The 22,233-nt window shown below is 44.5% G+C and overlaps 1 protein-coding gene across 1 annotated transcript in view; it reads left to right on the forward strand.

Moving 5' to 3' along the window:
- Positions 1-1,369: 1,369 nt before the first annotated feature.
- CYRIB (CYFIP related Rac1 interactor B) overlaps positions 1,370-22,233 on the forward strand; it is a gene marked incomplete at its 5' end in the record, with an annotated part of 76,923 nt that continues 56,059 nt past the window's right edge. Inside the window, 3 exon segments of the mRNA XM_084279706.1 lie at positions 1,370-1,425; positions 1,427-1,580; positions 1,582-1,681. Coding sequence (XP_084135832.1) covers positions 1,370-1,425; positions 1,427-1,580; positions 1,582-1,681 — 310 coding nt within the window.

A 22,233-nucleotide genomic window follows, 5' to 3' on the forward strand; every position in this document is an offset into this window, starting at 1 on the left:
AACTATGCTCAACAGTGGCTTCCTTGATATCCCAAGATACTCTTTTATCTAGAATACTTTGAGGTTATTAGTGTAGGGAATCCATAGATTTTCAATCCTACCAAGTTAAAAGGGAAACTAAGTTTATCTGTTTCAGTCAAACATAAAAATAAAAAGATAAATGTAATTTATAAACCTCTGAGGTCCTCTCCATTTTCATTCTTTCTCAAAGTGGTTTTGGAGGAACTTGGCATTCACTAATATTGGGCAATTATCAAACTGGTATTCTGCTTCTGAAGAGAACGCAGCAACTTTCAGGTGGTTTGTTTGCCTCTTTCAGATTGAATAGTCGCCTTTGCCAGTGACGATGGTCTAATGTTTGAGGCTGCAAAGAGTTTTGTCTTGGCCATGTTCCGTATGCTCCTGCCCTGCTGGTCCCACTCCTAGTGCAGCCCCACCAAAGGGGTGGGAGCTGCTCCTTGGCTTCAGAAGATCCTCTCAACGCGAAGCCAAATGAGACTTCAGGGCAACATGTTGAAAATCGTTACTTTAAAAAGAAAAAAAAAAAACAAAAAACCCAAGCAAGTAGAGCGTTTTCTTTGTGTGTATGTATAATTTTACTAAAGAAGTTAAGACCCATCACAGGGTATTTGTGCTGCCCCTCTGCTTTGGCAAATGAACCCGTACCAGAAGCAGTTGGGGGGGGTGTGACATGCCAGTGTGACCACACCAAAAACCTGCCAGTTAGGCTAACAGGCAAGGAACCGTCAGGAGGAGGTGTGTGCACAATACATCCCATGAAATGTCCTTAAGATATATTTTTGTGGCTTTTAACACATTTTGCGTATATTTGACATTTAAGGGGAGACGGAGAGCGGTTCGGCACCGGCCGCGGCGCAGCAGGATGTTGTGGCAGCCCAGACCTCACCAAGGGATTAACTTCCCACTTCGTTTTTGCTTAGATCTGACCACATGATCCACCTGGGAAGATACCTATGCACGATTCGCTGCCAGAACCCTGCCTTTCGCAAAGAAGGAGCCTTATTTTCTCTCCCATCACGTCTTTGCCAACCGCAAACATGTCAAACCCCTGACTCGGGCCTTAAAGCATCACCGAAGTCACTCAGCTGGCTCAGGCAATGCTACATAACGTTACGTTACGTTAGCGGCTTTAATAAGCCGCCGGTGGAGGCGAAGCACGCGGCGAGGAGTCCCGGCCCCGCAGCCGGAGGGCGGCGGGAAGATGGCTGCCCCTCCCCAAGCCGCCCCGGGCGCCAGGCTGCGCGGCGGCCCCTTTAAGGAGGTTGACCCGCTCGCAGCCTCTCCTGCCCGCCCGCCTCTCTTTCGTTCCCCCGCCCCTGCCCAAGACACTCGGAGTCGAAGCAGGTGCATGCGCAGTGCGCTGGCAGCCTGGCGCGCTTGCGCAGTCACCTGCTGGTCGCTGCCCCCCCCCCCGCTTCCCCACTTCCCCGCCGGTACATCCGGGTCACCACACGCCCGCCCGCACGGCCGGTCCCCCGCGGTGCTGTGCAGCTCGCTCCCCCTCCCCCTCCTTCCCCCCTCCCCCCAGCGCGGGCGGCTCCGGCGCTGTCGCCATCCGCGCCCTCCCCTGCGCGGGGCTCCGGCCACGCTGCTGCTGTCGCTGCCTCCGGCCCAGCGGGGGGAGGCGGCGGCTCCGGCTCCCGCTCCCGTCCGCGTCGCCGTCCGCGGGGCGGCTCGGTGAGTGTCAGCGGCGTGCAAGGCGGGGGGCCGGGCGGGGCGCCTCGCTTCGTCCCCCGCGTTCCCCTCGGTCCCGGCGGCGAGCGCTCTCCCCACCCCCCACCTTCGTTCCCCCCTGCGTTCCCGCCGGCCCCCGGCCTGCCCCTGAGGGGACGCGACTCGCCCCCCCCCCCACCCCCCCTTTCCCCGCCCGCTGCCCCGGCTCCCATCTGTTGCTCTCCCCCCTCCCCGGACCCAGCCCGTCTCCCCTCAACCCTCCGCAACTTCCCCGCGTCTCTCCCCTCCACGTTCCGCCGCCCTTTCGCCCCCTCGGCGTCGTCCCCTCTCTGCCCGGGGGCTCCCGGCAGGGCGAGGAGGGGGCTGCCCGCCCGCCCGCCGGGGCCTCCCGCCTCGGGGCGAGGAGAGAAGCGGCGGCCGCTACCTCCCTCGCCTGGGGAAACCACGCTAATTGCCGGGGACCTGTCCTGTGCTCAGTAACCCTCCTCTGGGTTTCCCCTGCGCTCCGGCGGGGCTCCCTCCCTTTAAAGCCGCGCCGGGTCGGAGGCAGAGGACCCGGTTTTCTCCGCGGTGCAAGTGCGGGCAGCTCCGCGGGCCACCGCGGCTCGGCCGGCTTGTGGCGGTCGCCTGAGGAGCGCGTCCTCCCCGGCGGCCTTCAGCCTGCCTGGCGCGGTGCAGCCCCGCGCCCAGCCCCGGCGGGATGCAGGCAGCGCTGCGGGATGCGGGGCAGTGGAGTGACAGTGTTAATGGTTAACCAGGAGGAGGGGACCTCTTCTAGGGCCATCTGCGGTCTTTCGAGCTGTAGCTGAAACGAGCGGCGAGTTAAGCAGGGTACGGAAATTGTTGAGAATTTGCCCTAGTTGGAGCCTGTTCTGCAGTTCTGCGTGCAGGAGTTGTGATGCTGAGGCTGGAATTCCAGGTGGGGTTACGGCGTTTTAAGAAGCTGTTGCAGGAGGGTGTAGTTTCTGGTGTATTCATTACATAGCTGATAAAATCAAAATTTAATTGGATTTTAATTCTTTCCTGTGTGATTCAAGAATAAAGGCACGTGCAACTCAGTTCTAGTGTGTTAATCCTTAATCTGATATCATGCCTTTCGTGGTAATAAACTACAAGAAGTTTCTTCACAGAAACATTTCAGATACCAGAGAGATCAAGAGACTGGGTGTTACGAAGGTACTTGAAAGGTTTCCTTTTTCTTGTTCTGTTCCATTGCATTGGCATCCTGGATCCAAATGTCAGCGACGGTATGACAGCTGTCTTTCTGATGTGATAGTGGAGTCTTATTAACATTTCAAATCTGTCCTTCTGAATTCCTGATAAGGTACTATGGAAATGCAAGTGTTGATTAGCATGTATGTTAATCCTTAAGGCACTAGATCATTTTCTAGATTGATCAAATAATCTGTGTCCTTATTTCAGTTTCTGTTGTTAAATTGCAAAGTCTGTTTTGCTTAAACTTCCACACACACACCCCCCCCCGATACAAACCATTTTCTTTCCTTGTGCTCAGACTTTAAATAACCTTTAAGTTAAAGAGCGCTTCCTGTAGTAGGTTGTGACAGAAGGGGTACTGGACAAGCATACATGCAGCAATTAGCCTGAAGTTACTGGTTTTGGGTTTGGAACATGAATCCTGACTTGGAGGGTTCCACCTGACAGACAGCTTTGTTTAGCAAGGTGTGGTGTTCTGCAAAATTTGCCTTCAGTTCTGTGTGACAAGTTTACAGCAAAGTCCTAAACTACATGAAGAAGATGCCTCTGTTCTATGACGTAGGAATGGTTTTGGTCTGGCATACAGAGAGTGTTCCATTGTTGAAACAGAAAGTTTCAGTAGAAGAGTAGGTAGCTTTTTAGCAAAGTCCAATGGTCAGGTTTCTTACTGTCTATATTGGCTGTCAGAGTAAGAGCTGTAGAAAGAAGTGATCCCCGAGTCTGTTTTAAAATATCCTTGTGAAGAAGTACCATGGTTTTCTGAAAGTAAGGAAGGAATTTGATCTATTGCACAACTTCCATTTGTCATCAGGTGCTCTAGATTTTCTTTATTGTTTGCAGTTTAGCTGGGGCCACCTGAGGTGACGGATTATTGAAGAGACTGTCTTCTGAAATGTTCTGCCTCTTCATATGAAACCTCTCTTGTGGGGAACCTTGCTGACTGTAGAAACGTGATGCTACCTGTTTCTGTTCTTGCCTGCATAAATGTCTTCTCACCTTATCTGAGACTTGCTGGGGTTCTTAATGCCTGGATAAAGAGGAGAAGGAAAACAGTTTTATCGTGTCTTTCAATAGTTATAAATCTCAGCAGAGTTAACCAATTTTGACAACAATAGAATGTAATAGCTAAAATTATTTAGGGACAGTTATCTGGGGACCTTAGTTCAAGGTGTCCGTCACCAGACTTCTAACTGTGCTTCCTAGGAATTACTACTGTAAGGAGACAGAAGGGTGGGGAGTGTTTGTGTTGCTACCTACTACTGAATTATTGAATACTATAGTACCAGAAATTGGCTCTGACATTTTAAAAAGCATATTTAGGGGCCACTTTGGATTTCTGTGGCTGCTTAGGCATGGTAAATGTGGGTTTTTTTCCCCTTCTTTATTACCTAGGAGATAACAGATAAACAAACAGCCTGAAGTTCCTTTTTTTTTTTTTATTGCCTGGCAGCTGGTGTCATAGGTGGAAATAATGCACACGCTGTAGTAGAGAGAGGCAAAATTAAAGCTTGTGTGCATGATGTCGGATTTGTATTTTAAAGCAGTCAGGTTTATGTGGGGTGTTTTTGTGACTTTTTGGTTGGGTTTGGGTTTGCTTGGGGTTTGGGTTTTTATTAAGAAATAAAGGCCCTAGTGTAAATCAACCTTTGCCTGGCCTTCGTAAAAGCTTGTTCTAATTGCTCCGAGAGTTTTAGTCATTGATGTAGATGGGCTGAAGTCGAGAAGGATGACTCCTGTCTGTTAAGGTAATGTTAACTACCCTGAAGTATATTACAAATCAATTTTATGAGACTTACTCATCGTAAAGATGTTTGAAAATGCGTCTTCAAAGCTGAAATATTTTGAGCGTTGTCAAATTGCATCTCACGGACGCATCAGCTGTCAAGCAAATGTGCTACAGGCGAGGTATGCAGCCCGAGTGAATAAATGTGCTGAATCCACACAAGGTTTGAATGTCAGTGCCACGCTTCTGCGCTTAGTGCCGGGGCACAGAGAGTCCATCCTGGCTGTGGTTTGCTCCGGGGGAATCCTTCAAGCCTATCCGCGTGGCTCTCAGCGGTGGTGAGAACGAGGGGACTGGGGCTATTTAGGAAGCTGTGATTGGAAAGAGTGAAGTGCTGGGGAATGTGAAGCATTGGCAGTGCTTACTAGCTGTGGCACCTGAAATATGTGCATCAATTGGGCAGGGTAAGATTTATTTCAAATAATTTTCCAGCTGTAAATGAGAGCCAGTTGTATGTACCTTTTGGTATCTCTTCTATTCCCATTTATTTGCATATCATTTCCAAATAAACAGATGGTTCTCTTGCATATCTCGTAAGTCTTCCTTTAATATTGCTCTATGGACAGATAAACTTTACTAGTTTATTATTAGCATTTTTATTATTAGTAGTTTTTTTTTTTATTTGTCATGGTGGAAAATGTAACACCTCTAACTACCCAGTGTGGAGAACTCTCCTTTTCTCTTCAGGTGTATGAACATGAGGGTTTGCTTGATTGCCTTTAATTTAATGATCTCTTATAAATTCACTTCAGTTTCCTCCCTTCTGTGATTGAGGAGGGTTCTCTCTAGTGCCCCAAGTTGGCTGCTGCAGCTGGCAGGGTGTATCAAACAGTCTAAAATTTACTAAGAGGAACAGCTCTCGTATGGGTGCTGTTTTACATTTGCCTTCCACTGCTTCCTGGAGGCACACATACCAAAATTAGGTAAATAGAAGAGCTTAGCAGAAACCAACAATAAACATTGGGCAATTTTAGAATTGACTAGGTGAAGCTGAAAGTATTTTTAGTTGCAGTACGTTCTCCCATGTTCTCCATCTCCTTTTTAGAAATGGTACTTCATCTTCTCTGTCATGAGAAGGCCTCATGCCCAGAGGATACCTCCTACTGTGGAGATTGTGAAGCTGGAAAGGTGCAAGTGAAACGGTGCTGCGTCCCTTTGCCTTTCACTCATCATAATTTGATTTCAGGGTAGTTGTAAGGTAGTTGTAGCAGACAGACAGTGTCCTGCTCCATGTGTCTGTATGTGGTTTATGAACTCGTAACTTTTGTTATGACCTTTGTCATCTGGTAATGCTGCCATCCTCGTTAACTGTGGCTGCTGAATCAGGTGGTCTTGGTGAAAGGTTTAGTAATGTTTTTCTGCTTCCCTCTGGAAACGTTAATACTGGTTAATGCATTTTTTTGTGTGTTCTTTAACACTACTCTCTTCTGCACCTAGAAAAAGCATTTTTATGTTTCTAGTACCTACACAAGTATTGGCCAATTGGTGTGTATCAGGACAGTTTATTTGCCTTATTTGCACTAGGCTAAAGTTTAGGTGTTACATTTGGAGAGTGATGTATGACTGGCCAAACCCAGGGGTTTGTTTTTTTTACTACTAGAAGTAGTTGTGGGACTGTAGGAAAAATTGGAGACTAAATATCTTTGAAACAATCTTCAAGTCTGTAAAACTAGTTTCCTCTAATAATGTTTGTATGGACGTATTTCTCTTATTCCTGTGGAGTGGAAATGCTGTATGATTTGTGGTCTCTTGTACTGAGTGTTTGGCTGATTCTCTGGCTTACCTCTACAGCATTTGGGATTCCCAGGTGGTCCTCGTGCAAATAATATAATTGGGTCTGGGATAGCTTAGCTTGTGAGATTAAGTGCGTTTGGGCTGGTGTGGCTGTAGCTACAAAAATAGCCTGCCTTGCAAAACAGGGCTTCTGCCTGCCACCCACACCAAAAACCAGGGCTTGATCCTGTAGGCAGTTAATACGTTTGTCTGGGAGGCTGATTCCCATCAGCAGGCACTTCACCTGAATTGATGACCACTGGGCAAAAAAAAAAAAGGTTTGTATCAGTAATCACTTTATGTGTAAGAAAGTGCAGCAGAACACTGTCCTAGATACATCTTAAAAAGCACTTTTAACTTCAAACTACAGGGCTTAAACCCTTCCCCCATAGCAGCAGGCTGTTCAGCAAGTGAATTCTGTGTAACTGGCATAGTTCAAAAGACTCGAATTCAGCCATGAGGCAATTCTGGTTCTCCTTCAGTACCAGATGATTAAATTAAATGGAGCATTAGCGTGAGTAACTTTTTCTGGTGTACCGTACAAGGTAGTAGATGAGTTCCTAGGAGCCTGAGTTGTAAATTAGCTGACAGGAAAGCCCTGTTTCTGTGACTAGTGGCTCTAGCAGTTGTATAACTTCAAAAGTTACATCTAATTGCATATGCTTCCAGTCAGGCGTGGCACTGGATGATGGCTGGTTCTCCTTTTTACTACAGCAGTCCTGAGGGTGACATCTTCACAGGGGAAGGGATTTCTTGTCTTTTTGTGTTGGACAGTGAAGGTGTTTGTTTCGGGTTCTGATGCACAAATCAGTTTGACGTTTGTACCCGAGGGGAGGGGGGAAAGCAGCGTGGCTTTTTTTCTGAATTCTAGCACTGCTAGTTTTGAAAAAGTAAGTTGCTCTTGCTTTTCTAAATGCAAAACCTTCCTGTTCAGTGTCCCTGAAAGTGAAACTTCTCAGGCAAAGTGAATTCCGGGCACAAAAGCCAGTTCGTTTCTTTTTGTTGCATTTGCACCTTTGATGTGCTGAGACATACGGTTATTTGAAACTGTTCCTTCTTAATGTGGAAGTGAAATATGTAACCACCAGACTTCATGGGGCTTCATCTCAGAGATAAAATTGCTGACCTTTTATATGAATGAAGATCATACGGACAAGGCAGAGCGCTATGTAAGGACTGCTTATGGATAACAGTTAATTGATTTAGAGTTTAGAGTTTCTGCTTGTGTGTGGAAGTCTTATGTGGGGGGGATGTGGATTCGTCAGCTGAACAGGAAATTGAATTGTAATGAGAGTTTTGAAATTCTCGGTACTTCTTGTAGAAGTTTACTTGCTGCTTGTTCCCATGTGTGACAGGCTAAAGTGATATTTTCTTTAGAGCTAAAATAATGCTTTAAATGCTGTAACTGTTCTTATCTTTACCTCTCAGAGTTCAGAGGTGAATTAATATCTTAGCAGTAGTAGCAGAATAACAAGACCTAGCTGATCTCTCCTAGCTTAAAGTTTGGAGGATGATCTTGTAGGAGCTTTCAACTAGCATAACAAAACCCATGTTCTTGTATTTTCTGAAATTCCTGGTTTTAGCAATGTTCAAACCTGGTATGGAAAAACTGTCTGTGGTTTTGTAGCAATGGGTTCCTAATAAGCATGAGGTAGGGAACTTAATGTAGGTGGGACTAGCTGTAAAGCAATTTAAGAAACTATTGATTAAGACCTAATAATTGGAGCAAATCATATCATATAATATTGATGTTAATATTGTGTCAGGTTTTCAAAGGAATTTCAGTCAAACTACTTCAGTAGCTGCCAAAACTGTGGCTTGGGAACAGATGTTGTAACTGTAGTCTTAACGTTTTTTGACAGCTCTTCAAATAGCTGTGGTGTATCTCGGCTTTACAGTGTAGTGTTTTTGCAGGGCTTATGCCTCTTGCTTTGCTTCTCTCCCTGTCCCTAGCCCAGAACTGGCCTCAGTTTGATCCCATTACAGTCCTGTGAAAACTCATGCTCTAATAAACATGTATCCAGCTGGGCAGCATGGGAGAAAAATGGGTTGGGATGGAGAGGACAGCTGAGGGTGAGGAGTGATGCCAGTTAAGGAGGAGGAGCTTACTTTGAGATGGAAGCAGGGGACTGAGTTTGGGGACAAGTTAGAAAAACTGGCAGAGGTTGGGTTGGGAGTGTATTGACTGTGTGGAGAGGTGTGATGCTGCCAGCACCCTGCATCTTGGGACTTCAAGGGAAATGGGGACTTGCTGGACAATGAAGATACAGAAGAGAGAGTTGACTGATAGAAAGCTGGAAAGGAGAAGAGTCGAAGATGGAATTTTGTAAAGAAGGTAAATAGACCTGTTGGACAAGGAAATTGGGAGGGAAAAAGTAGAGTCAAAACCTGTGAAGAAGGAACTACATGAAAGCAAACACAGAGTTTTGTCCTTTGCCACTAGTAGTCGTCACTTAAAAGATATAAGTGGTAGAAATCTGTGTTGTGAGCGTATGGTTCCAATTCAGGTGACGTGCCACGTATTCATCCATTCAGGATGAAGTTTCAGTGTTTGTCTCCTAGTTAAGAATTTATACTTTGTCTTTTCTGTTGTATCACAAAACAGTGCTGAAAAGGAAAGTAAGCAACCTTGAATACATAGCTGTATGCTGTTTTTTTCTGCTAGGACCCTTGCTTTATCCCCAGGTTGAAGTGGCTGGTGCTAGTTTAGTGAACGGGTGCTCAATACTATTGTGTTCATTGCTTAATACCTTACCATGCTCTTGCTAGATTGCTCCAGAGATGGAATTAATTTCCTCTTGGATATTCTGGTGCTGCTTTCTGAACAGTTACATATTATCCGAATGGTCTGGTGAGATGAGGAAGTGGTTTGCTTCCTCTTTTACAGGAGGAGCAAAGGCACGAAGAGGAGAAGTTCAGCTACTTTTACATGGCTAGAAATGACTGGAACCTGAGTCTTTATAGAGTAGTTTACATATTGCAGCCACATCCCTGTCAAGCTCCCCACTTCTTGCTTACTGTGATTGCACTTCAGACCTGTATTCTAACCTGCCAGTTGTTTCTTGCGTTGCTCTGCAGCCTCTTTGGCCGCGTAGCTGACACAGCCGAATTGGGGAACACGGCAGCACTTGAGGTCTCTCTGTTTATCGCAGCAGCAGAACATGGCTGCTTCGTTCCTGTCAAAAAGGCACAAGTTATTCCTAGTTTCTTCCAGTGCGAATACGTTGCTTGGTCAGAGATAGGAGGCAGGATTAATTCTGGCATTGTGTGACTCTCAAGAACTCATGCTCTGGTGTACGTGACTCCCACAAACTTCTGGTATTGATGCAGATTGGTACATTCTTTAGCTGTGCTGCATTCACACAGCTTTAGGGACCAACTCAAAGGGTGTAACTGCCGATGCTGCAAGAAGACACCTATCTCTAGTGTTTAAAAGTTACACAGAAGTCAAAACAGTAGTGCAGCTTATCAGAATTGTGGACAATGAATTTTTTTCTCTCCTTGATGATGAAAATAAGGAGGAATGAGCTGGTTTTTATTTTTCAACTGGGACTCTCAAATGTCCACATGGCTCTGCTTAGCTGTTTAATTTGATGGACAGTTCTGTCCTACTCTAATCACTGGAAGGGAGGAACTATAATCTCTTTCTGTTTTGTGGAGCCCTGTGGGTTCTCAAGTTTCTTTTTAGAAGAGAAGCCGTATCAAACAATGCAAGAAGTATAAAAAGTATAAATCTGCAGTTTCCACTCTGTTGGGTTTTGGGTGCTTTTTTTGTTATGATCTCCTTACAGGCTCATCACTCAGGTTTTTTTGGGAGCTTCTGTTTAAGTGAAATACTACAAATGAGGCTGGTGGTGGTTAGGAAACTCAGTGCTATTTAAAAAGAAAAGTGTGTTTACTCCTGGGTAAAGAAAAGAACAGCAGCCTCTGCTGATGGAGCTGTGGTTTTCTGCCTTTTCTTGCCAGGCCTACTGTGTTGGCTCATGTTCAGTTAATATTTGGCTGATCAGCTTTGCAGCTAGCAGGACTAGGAACACTTTTGCTGTAGATTAAATTCGGTGCAAACTTGATTTCTCTTTAAAGCTTTGCATTCCCTGGTAGCAAATCCCTTTTCAGGTCTAAAGGTAGAGATTTTTCCCCTCTGTTAGGGAGGGAATTGATGACAGGAGTATTTCTGATCTGAAAACTCAGTCTACTCTGGGTTTCTTAGAAGCACATCTGGCTGCTGATGTGATACTGGGTGTGTGACAAATATTACTTTTCAAACTTGAGATACTTCTGTGTGGGAAAGGACACATAAATAAAGATTTTAAACTGAGAACCTCGGGTGCCATTTTCTGCCCTTATGTAGGCTTTTTGTGTGTTTAGTTAACGTGATCTGTCAGCTCTGCCCACCTTTACCTCTGTGGGTGGATTTCTGCATTTAAAATATCTTCAGTTCAAATAAGAATTGTAGTGACACTTTATAAAAGAACATGAAGTGCAACATGCTGAAGCATAGCTATTGTGTGGGTGAATCAGGAGAGGGCTGGAGTAGCAGCACTAAAAAAGAAAAGGAAGTACAGTCATGGTAAAACTGTTTAAAAGGGAAAAAAAATACAAAAACAAACCAGCAAACCAACAACCATCTGTCTCCAGAGGATAGGAGCACAATAAGTTATAGTTTGTATCTTAAAGCTACTCTGTGTGTATAGATGTTTCTTGTATGTGTGTGTCCACACGCTGTTTGGTATCGTTACTCGGGTAAGGCAGTTTGTATCACAAGCTGATGTGGAGCCCATGTATGTATTTAGGAAACCAGTATTTTAATTGCTGGACAAAACACTGAAGTGATTTTCAAGCCTTTATTTTGGTACACCAGTGATAGGGGCTTTGCCTGTGCTCTTGGCCCATCTGTTGGGGACAGATCCCGCTGCCAGGAGACGAGCCTGCGTGCGCCCGCTCATCGGGGTGTGCTGAGCGCTGCTGACAGTTGTCAGGAAATAAAAAATACCGGATACAGGATAGTTGAGTTCTCACAATGTGTTGGCTGAACAGCACTGCCAGGATAATTCAGCGCTGCTTAATTTTGTGGTGTTGATGTATATACGCAGTAGCTTCAGAAAAAGAACTAAAAGTCACTTCTTCAAGCAGTTTGCATTTAGCTTCCACAACTGTGTGGCTTTAACTTCCTCAGAGAAGATGTTGTTTTTGGTCTTAGTGTTTTTGCATGTTTAAAAAAAATAATTGAAAGCTAAATGCTTTCTTTAAAATGAAAATCACAATTGTTGTGCTTAGAATTGATCTGTCTCCTGGTTCTGAGTCAGAGCCTTCAAAAAAACAACTGCATGTATTTACTTTAGCCCTGGTAAAATTCTGTTCTTGGCAAAAGGATCGGGTGTTCCATTTTTGTCGTGTTCTACACGAGCACAGATTTGATTTAAAGGTTCAAGGTATTTCTTAATAGCATAATCATAAGAAAAGTAAGCTATTTTATGTTGGCACTTGAGTGTCTCTTTTTCAAGGACAGTTTTCAATGTTAATTAGAGCTGGTGTTACAACTCACCTTTGGGAGTTCAGAGAAAGAAAGAAAAAAAGGCAGTGAGTGAAAGCACTGTTAGCTATGTCTGAATAGTCATCTTATTTCATAAACACTCTAATTCTTTAAAGCGCATTTTGATGCTCTTGTGTAGGCTTTTTTATTTGTTTGATTTAAAGCTGCTTTAGTTAAGGTATTCCCCTAAGGCAAGGGGAAGAAAGAAGGTCCCAGAGTATGGATTTCTACACTTCATCTGGTGCCCTTCGCTGAAGGAGGGCATCTCATAAAAGCATTTTTTTTTCCCTCTTATCAACCAGTTAATGTGTGTAACATCATCTCTTCCTTACTACTGTCAGCTGTGCTGTGCTTCATAAATTGCTGAGACTGCTGTTAGAGGATAGGCCTGGAACGGAAACACGAAGTGGGGCTCTGTCCTGCCTGGGAACACTGGTAGAAGTAACTGGAGGGTAGGGTTCGTGCTCTTGCCTTGCATCTGATTAGATAGTTTCACTCTTACTCCTCTGTCCTTTCTAATCCTGTTTTAGTTGGCATTTGTATACTAAGCTCTTGCTCATACTTGAGGAAATATCTGACATAGGTAACATTCTTTGTGTTTTGTTCTGCTTTGACCAAGCATGTTGTTTTCTGCTTTGTTCTCCCCTGAATACTGGTAAAAACAAAATGTTTAGAGTACCTGCTATTGGTACTGTCTAATTCAATAGTATGTTAACTCTGGTTCTGAGCTTAGTGTTTCTTTCATTTACTATCATTAATACTTATTAATGTAAATATTAAATATTAATACAGCCTTTACTGCTTGTAAAGGAAATTGTTTGAACTTATCCCCTGCCCCACCCTTCCTTTTCCCCCTCCTTCTGACTGAGCAGGTTCAGGGAACCTGGAACTATGCTCTTCAGGGGGTGGTTTTTAGCTCTTAATGCAGGGCAGTCAGGCCAGAAGTCCGCACTAGTTTCGTTTTAACTGTGCTTCGGAACTGGGGACAGCTGGTGGGAACAGGACATGGCTTTCTTTTTTTATTCTTAACACTCTGGTTCTCGAGGTGTCTCAGTACTTGTAATTGGGGCAGACTGTGCTCGTAGTAGTGTGGTTTTCTGACAAACAGTCCTTTTGGGTCTGAGTAAAGTTTAGTGCAGAAGCAAATCTTTATTCTTTGTGAAGAGCCATGAGCACTGCTTTTACCCTTTCCAAAACAGTGATTCCAGGAAAAAAAAAAAGGGTAAAATTCTCACTCTTGGATAAAACTGATCTTTAGAGTCAATACTAAAAGCTTTTCCAGCAATCATAAATTCACGATCTTCTATTTTTCATTATCTAGACTAAATAGCATTTATTACAGGCTGTAGATACTACCTGTTGAAAGATGCAATCGTTTGTCAGTGTCTGCTATTGCCTGAGAATTTACAAGGGCATAAATTTTGTACTTATATGGGAGTGATTCTGAAAAACCAGTAGGCTTTTGTAGTTTGTCTTCAGCAAACTTGGAAAAGGTGATCAGTTCTTCAACAGCTCTGGGGCACCCAACATAAGGAGGACATGGAGCTATTGGAGCAAGTCCAGAGGGGACCCACAAAGCTGATCACAGGGCTGAATCACCTCTCCTATGAAGACATGTTGAGAGAGTTGGGCTTGTTCAGCCTAGAGAAAAGAAGGCTCTGGGGAGACCTTATTGCAGCCTTCCAGTACCTTTCCTACAGGAAAGCTGTAGAGGGACTGTTTACAAGGGAATTGGTTGACAGGACAAGGGGTAATGGCCTTAAGCTAAAGGACAGATTTCGATCAGAGGTTAGGACGAAATTTTTCCCTGTGAGGGAGGTGAGGCCCTGGAACAAGTTTTGGAGAGGAAGCTGTGGCAGCCCCCTCCCTGGCAGTGTGCACAGCTGGGTTGGATGGGGCTTTGGGCAACCTGGGCTAGTGGAGGGTGTCACTGCCCATGGCAGGGGGTTGGAACTAGATAAGTTTTGAGGTCTCTTCCTACCCAAACTCAGGTTGATTGTGATGATGTCTGCCCATCCTGTCATCACCCCCCTCTGCCTCCTTCCATTTGGTAGGTTAATTATGAAAAAGAAGAGCTTTTGGGGAAGTTTGTTGCTGACACAGCAGGCATGTACTCAGCCCAGAAACAGCGATTAGTTCCTCCTTTGCTGTAGCACCTGCTCCAAATAGTTGTCTCTGTGTACCTTGCAAAACGGAGCTGATACAACCTTTAAATAGAAATAGCGTGGTCATGGTTTTTAAATATGCTACATGTTTGGTATAACAGCTAGAGAGACTTCAAAGAAATTAGTTAGGAAAATATTTCTAAAAGCTACTGCCCCAGAATTGTGCTATGCTTCATGTGGCTTGAACCTTTTACAGTTGGCTTGCACGCATTAGGTTTATCTAAACCTGAGTTTATAGAAAACTACAGTAGACATCGGGACTGAAAGACTGTATCAGGGTCTTTAGCCTGTCCAGAGCAGAAGGGATGGAAACATGGTGCCTGTGTGTCTCCTAAGAGGGGACAGTTCTGTCAGTTTATCACAATTGTAAGAAAATGACATAAGAAATAGATGTGTCTCATTGCCCAGGTTCTGACTCGCTGGAGGGAGTGGAGAGTAATGCATAATCTAATGTGTAATATATATATATAACCAAGCTATTTAAAGTATATCAATATAAATATATATAAACACACAATATTAAATAACATGACATCTGTAACTTTGTTTTTGAATCTGGTAGAATATGCAGTTGAAAGTTGTTCTGACAGAAACAATCATGCCAGCAGATCTGGGGTGTTACTTCATTACCTCTGGCTGAGGTGCTCTAATCCCAATTGCCTAATTGTTCTGATCACGCAAGTGTGTGAGGTAGGTGGTTTGAGAAGATCCTTCCATTTCAGTGTGATGAACTGTAGTATTACACTGCATAAACAGAAATAGTTATTTTAAGCTTGATTTGACCTGTTTTGAGCTAGCAGCGTTGCTTCCCCGCGTACTGGTTGGGCTGTGCTAAACAGATGTGGGAAATGGGTCCAGACTTCAAACCAAAAACTTGTCAGGTTACACTGATTTTAACTGGGGAACTTACCCCTGTGTGTTGGTACAATGGAAGAAATAAGGTAAGAACCATTTCTCTGCTGGTAGCCTAGTCATGACTTACAATACAATAGAATAAAAGCTTTATTTGATTTGAAGTGTCAAAGAGGCTGAAGGGAACAAACCCAGATCCTAACTTCATACTGAACTTGCTCTTTGGGAAAACGTTCTGTTGTCTTTCAGTGTAGTTGCTCTTTCTGCTTTCTCCCGTATGTGGGGGTTATTGGTTTGTTTGGGCTTTTTAATACAGTGATTTCAAGTAATGTTTTTGCACTCTTTCTCTTAAGTGTTAAAGCCTTTCATTTATCTCTCTAATCCTTCGATGAAGTTGCCAGGCTGCGAAGAGCACCAGATTTTGCTTCTAGCAGGAAAAAACACGTGTAGTTTTCTTGTCTGTGTCACTGCAGCAAATGAGCCAAAGAATTGAACTGTGGCCAGTGTCAGTGCAGTATGCTATCTTGCAATCTAGGATTCTCCGTTCAAGATTTTCTTTTGGGTTGTTGGCTTCTAAAAGGGGAGACCTAAGGATGTGACTCAACCTTGCACAAGGAAGGAAACGTGAAACATAGGCTGTTGTGTTCTGAACCTACAGCAGACCTTTGCAGAGGGCTTAGTATTGTTGCTAAGTAAATGTAGAAAATAGGGAAAGTGTAGTTATGTGTGAGTGCTCTTGGCTTTATGAAAAAGACATTGTGGTTAATGACATCTTGCATTTAAGTAAAACAAAAAGCAACCTATCCCCTAATTTAAATATTCACAGTCCAAAGGACTGTGAAGCCCTGTTCTTCCCTTCCCCCTTTGCATAGGATTTCGTTCCCCCTTGTTGGTACAAGATGAGTTTGAGATGGTGGATTCAGGCTTACCTACAAACTGGTGTACAAACAAGTGAAGTGTGGACAGGAGGACAGTAATTCTGCCAGTTGTCAGTTTTTGTAGATGCTTGAATCATTTTGTCAATTTTAAGTCTGAATATGATGATTCCTTTCATCTGTTGATCCAGATTGCGTTTGTGCTCACTAGAAGTTTAGAAGCCGAAGTGGTGAGCATCAACATTATATTTCTTGTTTTATGGTAGACATTTTAGTCTAAAAATACTGTGCTGGCTAAGGAAGAGAAGATGCAGGACACAAACGTTTTTGTCCTTCATTCCATTTATAATACAGTTAGTGCTGAATGGGCTTTCTATATTCATGCAATGATATCTTCTTCATAATATTGTAAGGGTATTTTTTTCCCCCAGGCTCAATCATGGACAGTGTACTAAAGTATGTTTTATAATAAATAAACCCAACAACAACAACAAAAATCCAAACAACCCCCCAAAACTGACACGCACCCCACAATGCACAGTTGGACAATCATACCAACAGTTCTCTTGGCATTCATTGCAGCGAAGAAGGTTGGAGGTTCCCAGTACTTGGCAGTAGGACCAAAACACTGTGATGTGATCGAGACATGATTGATGACTAGATCCAAGACTTCTGCTGTACATGCTTACTGTTGATTGTTGTGCTCCCTGATACATCTATGGTTTGAATAATATAGTAAGTGAAGAGAGGGAGACCTTTGAGAAGAGATGAAAGGAGAACAAGTGTCAAAAGATGGACTTTCTTAAAGGTCCAGCCCTGTTGGCTTGATAGTGGGGTAATGATCTGTTCAGGTGCCACTGTCAGATTACAGGCAGCCAGAGCGCTAAACATTGGCAAGAGATTAAAGAAAAATCAAGAAGCTTCTTGACAGCAGTCTTGCTGTCATAAAGGCTGAAGTGTTAAAAACTGCTCACCATCCCATCATTATCTTTTTCTGCTACTTGGCAAGGAAGCTCTTAGCACTGGGATGGGCTGCCCAGAGAGGTTGTGGAGTCTCCTTCCCTGGACACATTCAAACCCTGCCTTGATGCATTCCTGTGTGATTTAGTCTAGGTGATCCTGCTCTGGCAGGGGGGTTGGACTTGGTGATCTTTCAAGGTCCCTTTCAGCTCCTAATATTCTGTGATTGAATCTGCCTGGATTCCAGGAAACAGTTGACCTAGTTCTTGATACTCATGCCTGCTTCCTGTAAAATCTGGTCATAGACCAAACTGTGTGATTGAAAATCTTGGAATATTAAGATAGGCTACTAACCTGAGTATCTTAGGCCTTGGTTTTTAAGGAAGTTGGCAGGCAGTGTGATAAAAGTACATGAAATAAATGATAAAGCACAGGCTAACAGGGAATGAGGAACTTTTTTTTTTTTTTCATGGCCCCTGAAGTTGATGACAAGGCAGCAAGTGGTACTAAAATAAACAAAACCAGGCTTTTGTTTTTCCCTACACCATACCTAATTGGATGGTGGCACTTGCTGTCAGCGTTGGTGACGAGGCTGAAGATGTGCATAGCTGTCAAATGTGCGGGTGTGACTTCCAGCCTGGGCAGTCTCTGCCCTCCCTTTGAAGTGGTCCTGAGAATATTTCCCTAAATACCTGCTACTGGACTGAGGGAGCATTTGGGTGAATCATTTGGCTCTTTGTTCCTTGCCAGAAAACACCCATCTGGATTCAGTAAACCTGTGTAGTGGATGATGGCCTGCAGTTCGCATCAAGATCCTTTAAGGAGAAGATTAAGGGGGTTTTGCTTGTCCTTGGATTTTAGCAAGTATAAAGGCAAAGAAAAAAGGTTTCTGTTACAAAATGTTGCAAAGAGGATGATGAGTTTTTAGTAACAGTTGAGTTCATAAGTTCTGTAGAAGTAGGAACATGTGTGCCTGTTTTTGTGTCAGTGCTGAAAATCAGTGTATTTAAAGTTTGTGGTAGTGCTGGTTGTGATACCGTCTCTTGATCAAGGCTACTAGATATGACATGCTGCACCTTGAGACTTGCTTCTGAAGTCCTAAATCAGGATCCAGTGTCCTTCCTGTGGTGGTCTCTGTTATTAAACATGCTGAATGATTATTCATGTATCACTATTCTGTGTGGAAGGTGACTTTGTAAAGCTGCTGATGTGGTGCCCTTAATAGATCTCCACCCCCCATAGTTTGCATGCTAACTAGCAGACTGATGCAGGTATCTCTTGCTCTGCAAACCCAAATTCAGTACCTGAGTTAAGCTTCAGTTAGAGTCTTTTTTACTATTGTGTACAGCAAAGGAAACAGGTTAACATACTGAATGGAAAAGAAGCAAGTTCTCCTTTTGTTAGTATGAAGCTACTACTGGTGCTAAAAGGTGTGTATGGGAGGGGTGGGTGTGGAGAGAGAAGGGAAGGAAGGATGCACTTGCTGATTAACAGCTGCTGTGGTTGTCAGAGCCACCGGGTGAGCTGCTGTGCTGTAGGGACAGGTTGCAAAACTGGAGAGGAGACTTACAGGGTGAAATAGGAGAGATGTCCCCAAGTATCAGAAACAATGTGGCCAGCAGGACCAGGGAAGTGATTGTCCCCTTGTATTTGGCATTGGTGAGGCCACGGCTTGAGTGCTGTGTTGAGTTTTGGGCCCTTCACTACAAGAAGGACACTGAGATGTTGTACTCTATCCAGTGAGGAGCAACAAAGCTGGTGAAGGGTCTAGACCACAAGTGTTAAGAGGAGCAGCTGGGGGAACTGGCATTGTTTAGGCTGGAGAAAAGGAGGCCAAGGGGAGACATCTCAAAAGTGGCTCTCTTCAGCTGAGAGGAGGTTGTGGCAAGCTGGGTGTGGGTCTCTTCTCCCAGAGCTCTGAAACCATTGGTACCAGTAAGGCTTGGTGGAATGAGTCCCAGGGCCAGAGTGCTGGGATGGAGGGCTACAGGCTGTTCAGGAGGGATAGGCAGGGCAGGCAAGGTGGAGGTGTCACACTGTATGTCTTGAGAGACTGTTATGTCTCAATGTCTGAATGGAGATCAGTGAGTGCTGACCCACAGGGGTCTGTATCAGGACCAGTACTGTTTATTATATTCAGTGACTGTAATCTGCACCCTCAGCAGATTTGGAGATGACACCAACCTGAGTGGGTACATTTGATACACGTGAGGGATGGGATGTCATTCAGAGGGACCTGGACAAGCTTTAGACTGGGCCCATATGAACCTCCTGGGGTTCAACAAGACCAAGTGCTGGGTCCTGCACGTGAGTCAGGGCAATCCCTGGTATACAGTCTGGGAGGAGATGAATGGATTGGGAGCAACCCTGAGCAGGACTTGGGGATGTTAGTTGATACCTACCTGGAGTACAGTGTCCAGCTCAGGGGCCCCTAGTACAGGAAAGATACTGAGCTGTTGAAACAAAGTCCAGAGGAGGCCACGAAGATGGTCAGACAGCTGGAGCATCTCTTCTGTGAAGACAGGCTGATAGAATTGGGCATGTTAAGCCTGGAGAAGAGAAGGTTTCAGGGAGACCTTATTGCAGCCTTTCAATACTGAAAGGGGCCTTCTAAGAAAGACAGGGATTGACTTTTTAGAAGGGCCTGTAGCAATAGGACAAAGGGTAGTGGGCTTATACTAAAATGGTGTAGCTTCAGACTAGGTATAAAGATGGTGATTTTTTTTACTCTGAGGGTGATGAGGCACTGGGACACATTGACTAGAGAGCTGTTAGATGTTCTGGCCCTGGAAACAGTCACGGCCAGGTTGGATGGGGCTTTGGGCAAGCAGGTCTAGTGGAGGGTGTCCCAGCCCATGGCAGCGGGGTTGGGACTAGATCACCTTTAAGATTCCTTCCAGTCCAAACCGTTCCGTGATTCTGAGCAATAGGTGATGTGTTGGGAAGACCTGTTTTCAGATGCTTTTCTGATCCTGTGATTTGCATTGATTTTGCATTATGCATTCCTGGTCTTAATTGCATTGCTTTTGTTCTGTTAAGGATGAGGAGTTTATCAGAGTCAGAACGATAACTCGTGACAGGTCAATTTTTGGACTTGTATTTTAATCACACAACTTTTGGTGTCCTTCAGCATCAGTAAAGGAGCAGTTTCACAACCACATAGTTCAACCTGCCTAAACTGCAAAGTTGAAATGAATTTAACTTTTTTTCTAGCAAAATCTACTAACAGTCTGTCCTAATCTGAAGGTCATCACAAGGCTGTCTTAAAGCTCCAAAATTTTGCTGACTTAGATTTAAGTTAGATGTGAGCCCTGCCAGGAAGTTAAATCTGAACCTGAAAGGATGTTCTGTTTGTTTCAAACTCACATGGCCATCCTGATGCTTTCAGAAATCTCTTCCAAATGTGACTTGTTTCTGCATGGTGGCCATTATTTAAGAGCTTGTTTTACTAACCTGTTGTCTCAAAGCAAGCTTCAGATAAGCACCAGCCTCCCCAGATGGTTCTGAAATACTGTCTTATTTAAAGATAATTGGAAGACAAATCTTTGTAGTGGCTTCCTATGTAAAGAACCCAAACTAAAGGCTAATATCCTAGTATAAAACTGAAAGAAATTGTGTATGTAACTGAAATGGTAGTTTGGCAAAGGAAGTACTTGTTAATGACTTCTTTACAACTAAAAAGGGTTTGGTTGCAGCAGCAATTTGTGTGTGTGTGTGTGTAAAGATGAGCCGGAAGTGATGCCGTTCCAACTGTACGGCGAAGCGTTGTGCTGGCTGCTGTTAAAATAACTGGCATAGTGCTATAAACAGTGTCTGGGGAAATGCAAAAAGTTTTTTGTATTCCAGCAAATTCTTATTGCTGTTACCTCTGTTCCACTGACAGTGTCTCTTAAATCTCTGTATTCCTTAAGCACTTTTTGATTAGATGCAACTTTAGATGGCTGCATCTAAAACAATCTCATGAGAGTGAATGGTATTTATTTTCTTCCCGTTATATAGCTGTAAAGTAAGCTGTGTAAAGTAGAAGTGCCAAGCTTAGCTGTATGAAAGGGTGGACGGTTAAAACAACAACGAGAAGCCAACCCAAAACTCACTGCTAATAAACTCAGATGATAATATGGTTGTGCTTCATAAACTTAAAATTCATGGTGGTAGAATGGAGCTTTCTTGGGAACATCTGGGTGATTAACAGCCTCTGTGCTGTTGCAGTCATAGAATCACAGAGTGGTTTGTGTTGGAAGGGATCTCTAAGCTTGTCTAATTCCAACTCTCCTGCCATGGGCAGGGACATCCAAAGCCCCATCCAACCTGCCCTTGAACACTGCCATGGAGGGGGCAGCCACAGGTTCTCTGTGAAACCTGTGCCAGGGCCTCACCTCCCTCACAGGGGAGAAATTTTTTCCTAATGTCTAATCTAAATCTCCCCTCCTTTAGATTAAGGCCATTACCCCTTGCCCTGTTGTTCCGTGCCCTTGCAGACAGTCCCTCTCTAGGTTCCCCATAGCCTCTTTAGGTACTGGAAGGCTGCGATAAGGTCTCCATGGAGCCTTCTCCAGGCTGAACAAGCCCAACTCTCTGCCTGTCTCCATATCAGGGCTGCACCAGCCCTCTGACCACCTTTGTGGCCTTCTCTGGACTCTCTAACAGCTCTGTCTCTTTTGTACGGAGGAGCCCAGACAATACTGCAGGAGGGGGTCTCACCAGGGCAGAGCGAAGGGGCACAATCCCTTCCTGTGACCTGCTGGTTAGGCTGCTTTTGATGCAGCCCAGGATATGGTTGGCTTTCTGAACTGAGCCTGCATTGCTGGTTCATGTTGAGCTATTCCTCAACTAACATCCCCCAAGTCCTTCTCTTCAGGGCTGCACTCAATCCATTCTCTGCCCAGCCTGCAGTTGTGCTTGGGATTGCACCAACCTGTGTGCAGGACCTGCACTTGACCTTGCTGAACTTCATTCAGTTTGCAGGGTGTCATCCCTCCAGTGTGTCACCTCACATCTTGGTGTCATTGTTAAACTTGCTGAGGCTGCACTTGACCCCACTGTCCGTGTCTCCCACAAAGATGTTAAGCAGTGCTGGTCCCAGTACTGAGCCCTTAGGAATGCCACTTGTCTTTGCTTGGACATCGAGCCATTGATTGCAACTCTGAGTATGACTGTCCCATCAATTCGTTATCCACCAAGTGGTCCATCTGTCAGATCCATGCCTCCCAATTTAGAGGCAAGGATAATAGGTGGCACAGTGTCACATGTTTTTTGCAAGTCCACGTAGATGACACCTGTCTCCATTCTTTGTCATTTGCAATTTGCCCTTTACTGAAGCCATGTTGGCTGTCACCAAACATGTCCTTATTTTCCATGTACCTGAGCATAATTTCTAGGAGG

The sequence above is a fragment of the Gallinula chloropus genome (assembly GCF_964237585.1).
Source record: "Gallinula chloropus genome assembly, chromosome: 2".
Lineage (NCBI taxonomy): Eukaryota > Metazoa > Chordata > Aves > Gruiformes > Rallidae > Gallinula > Gallinula chloropus.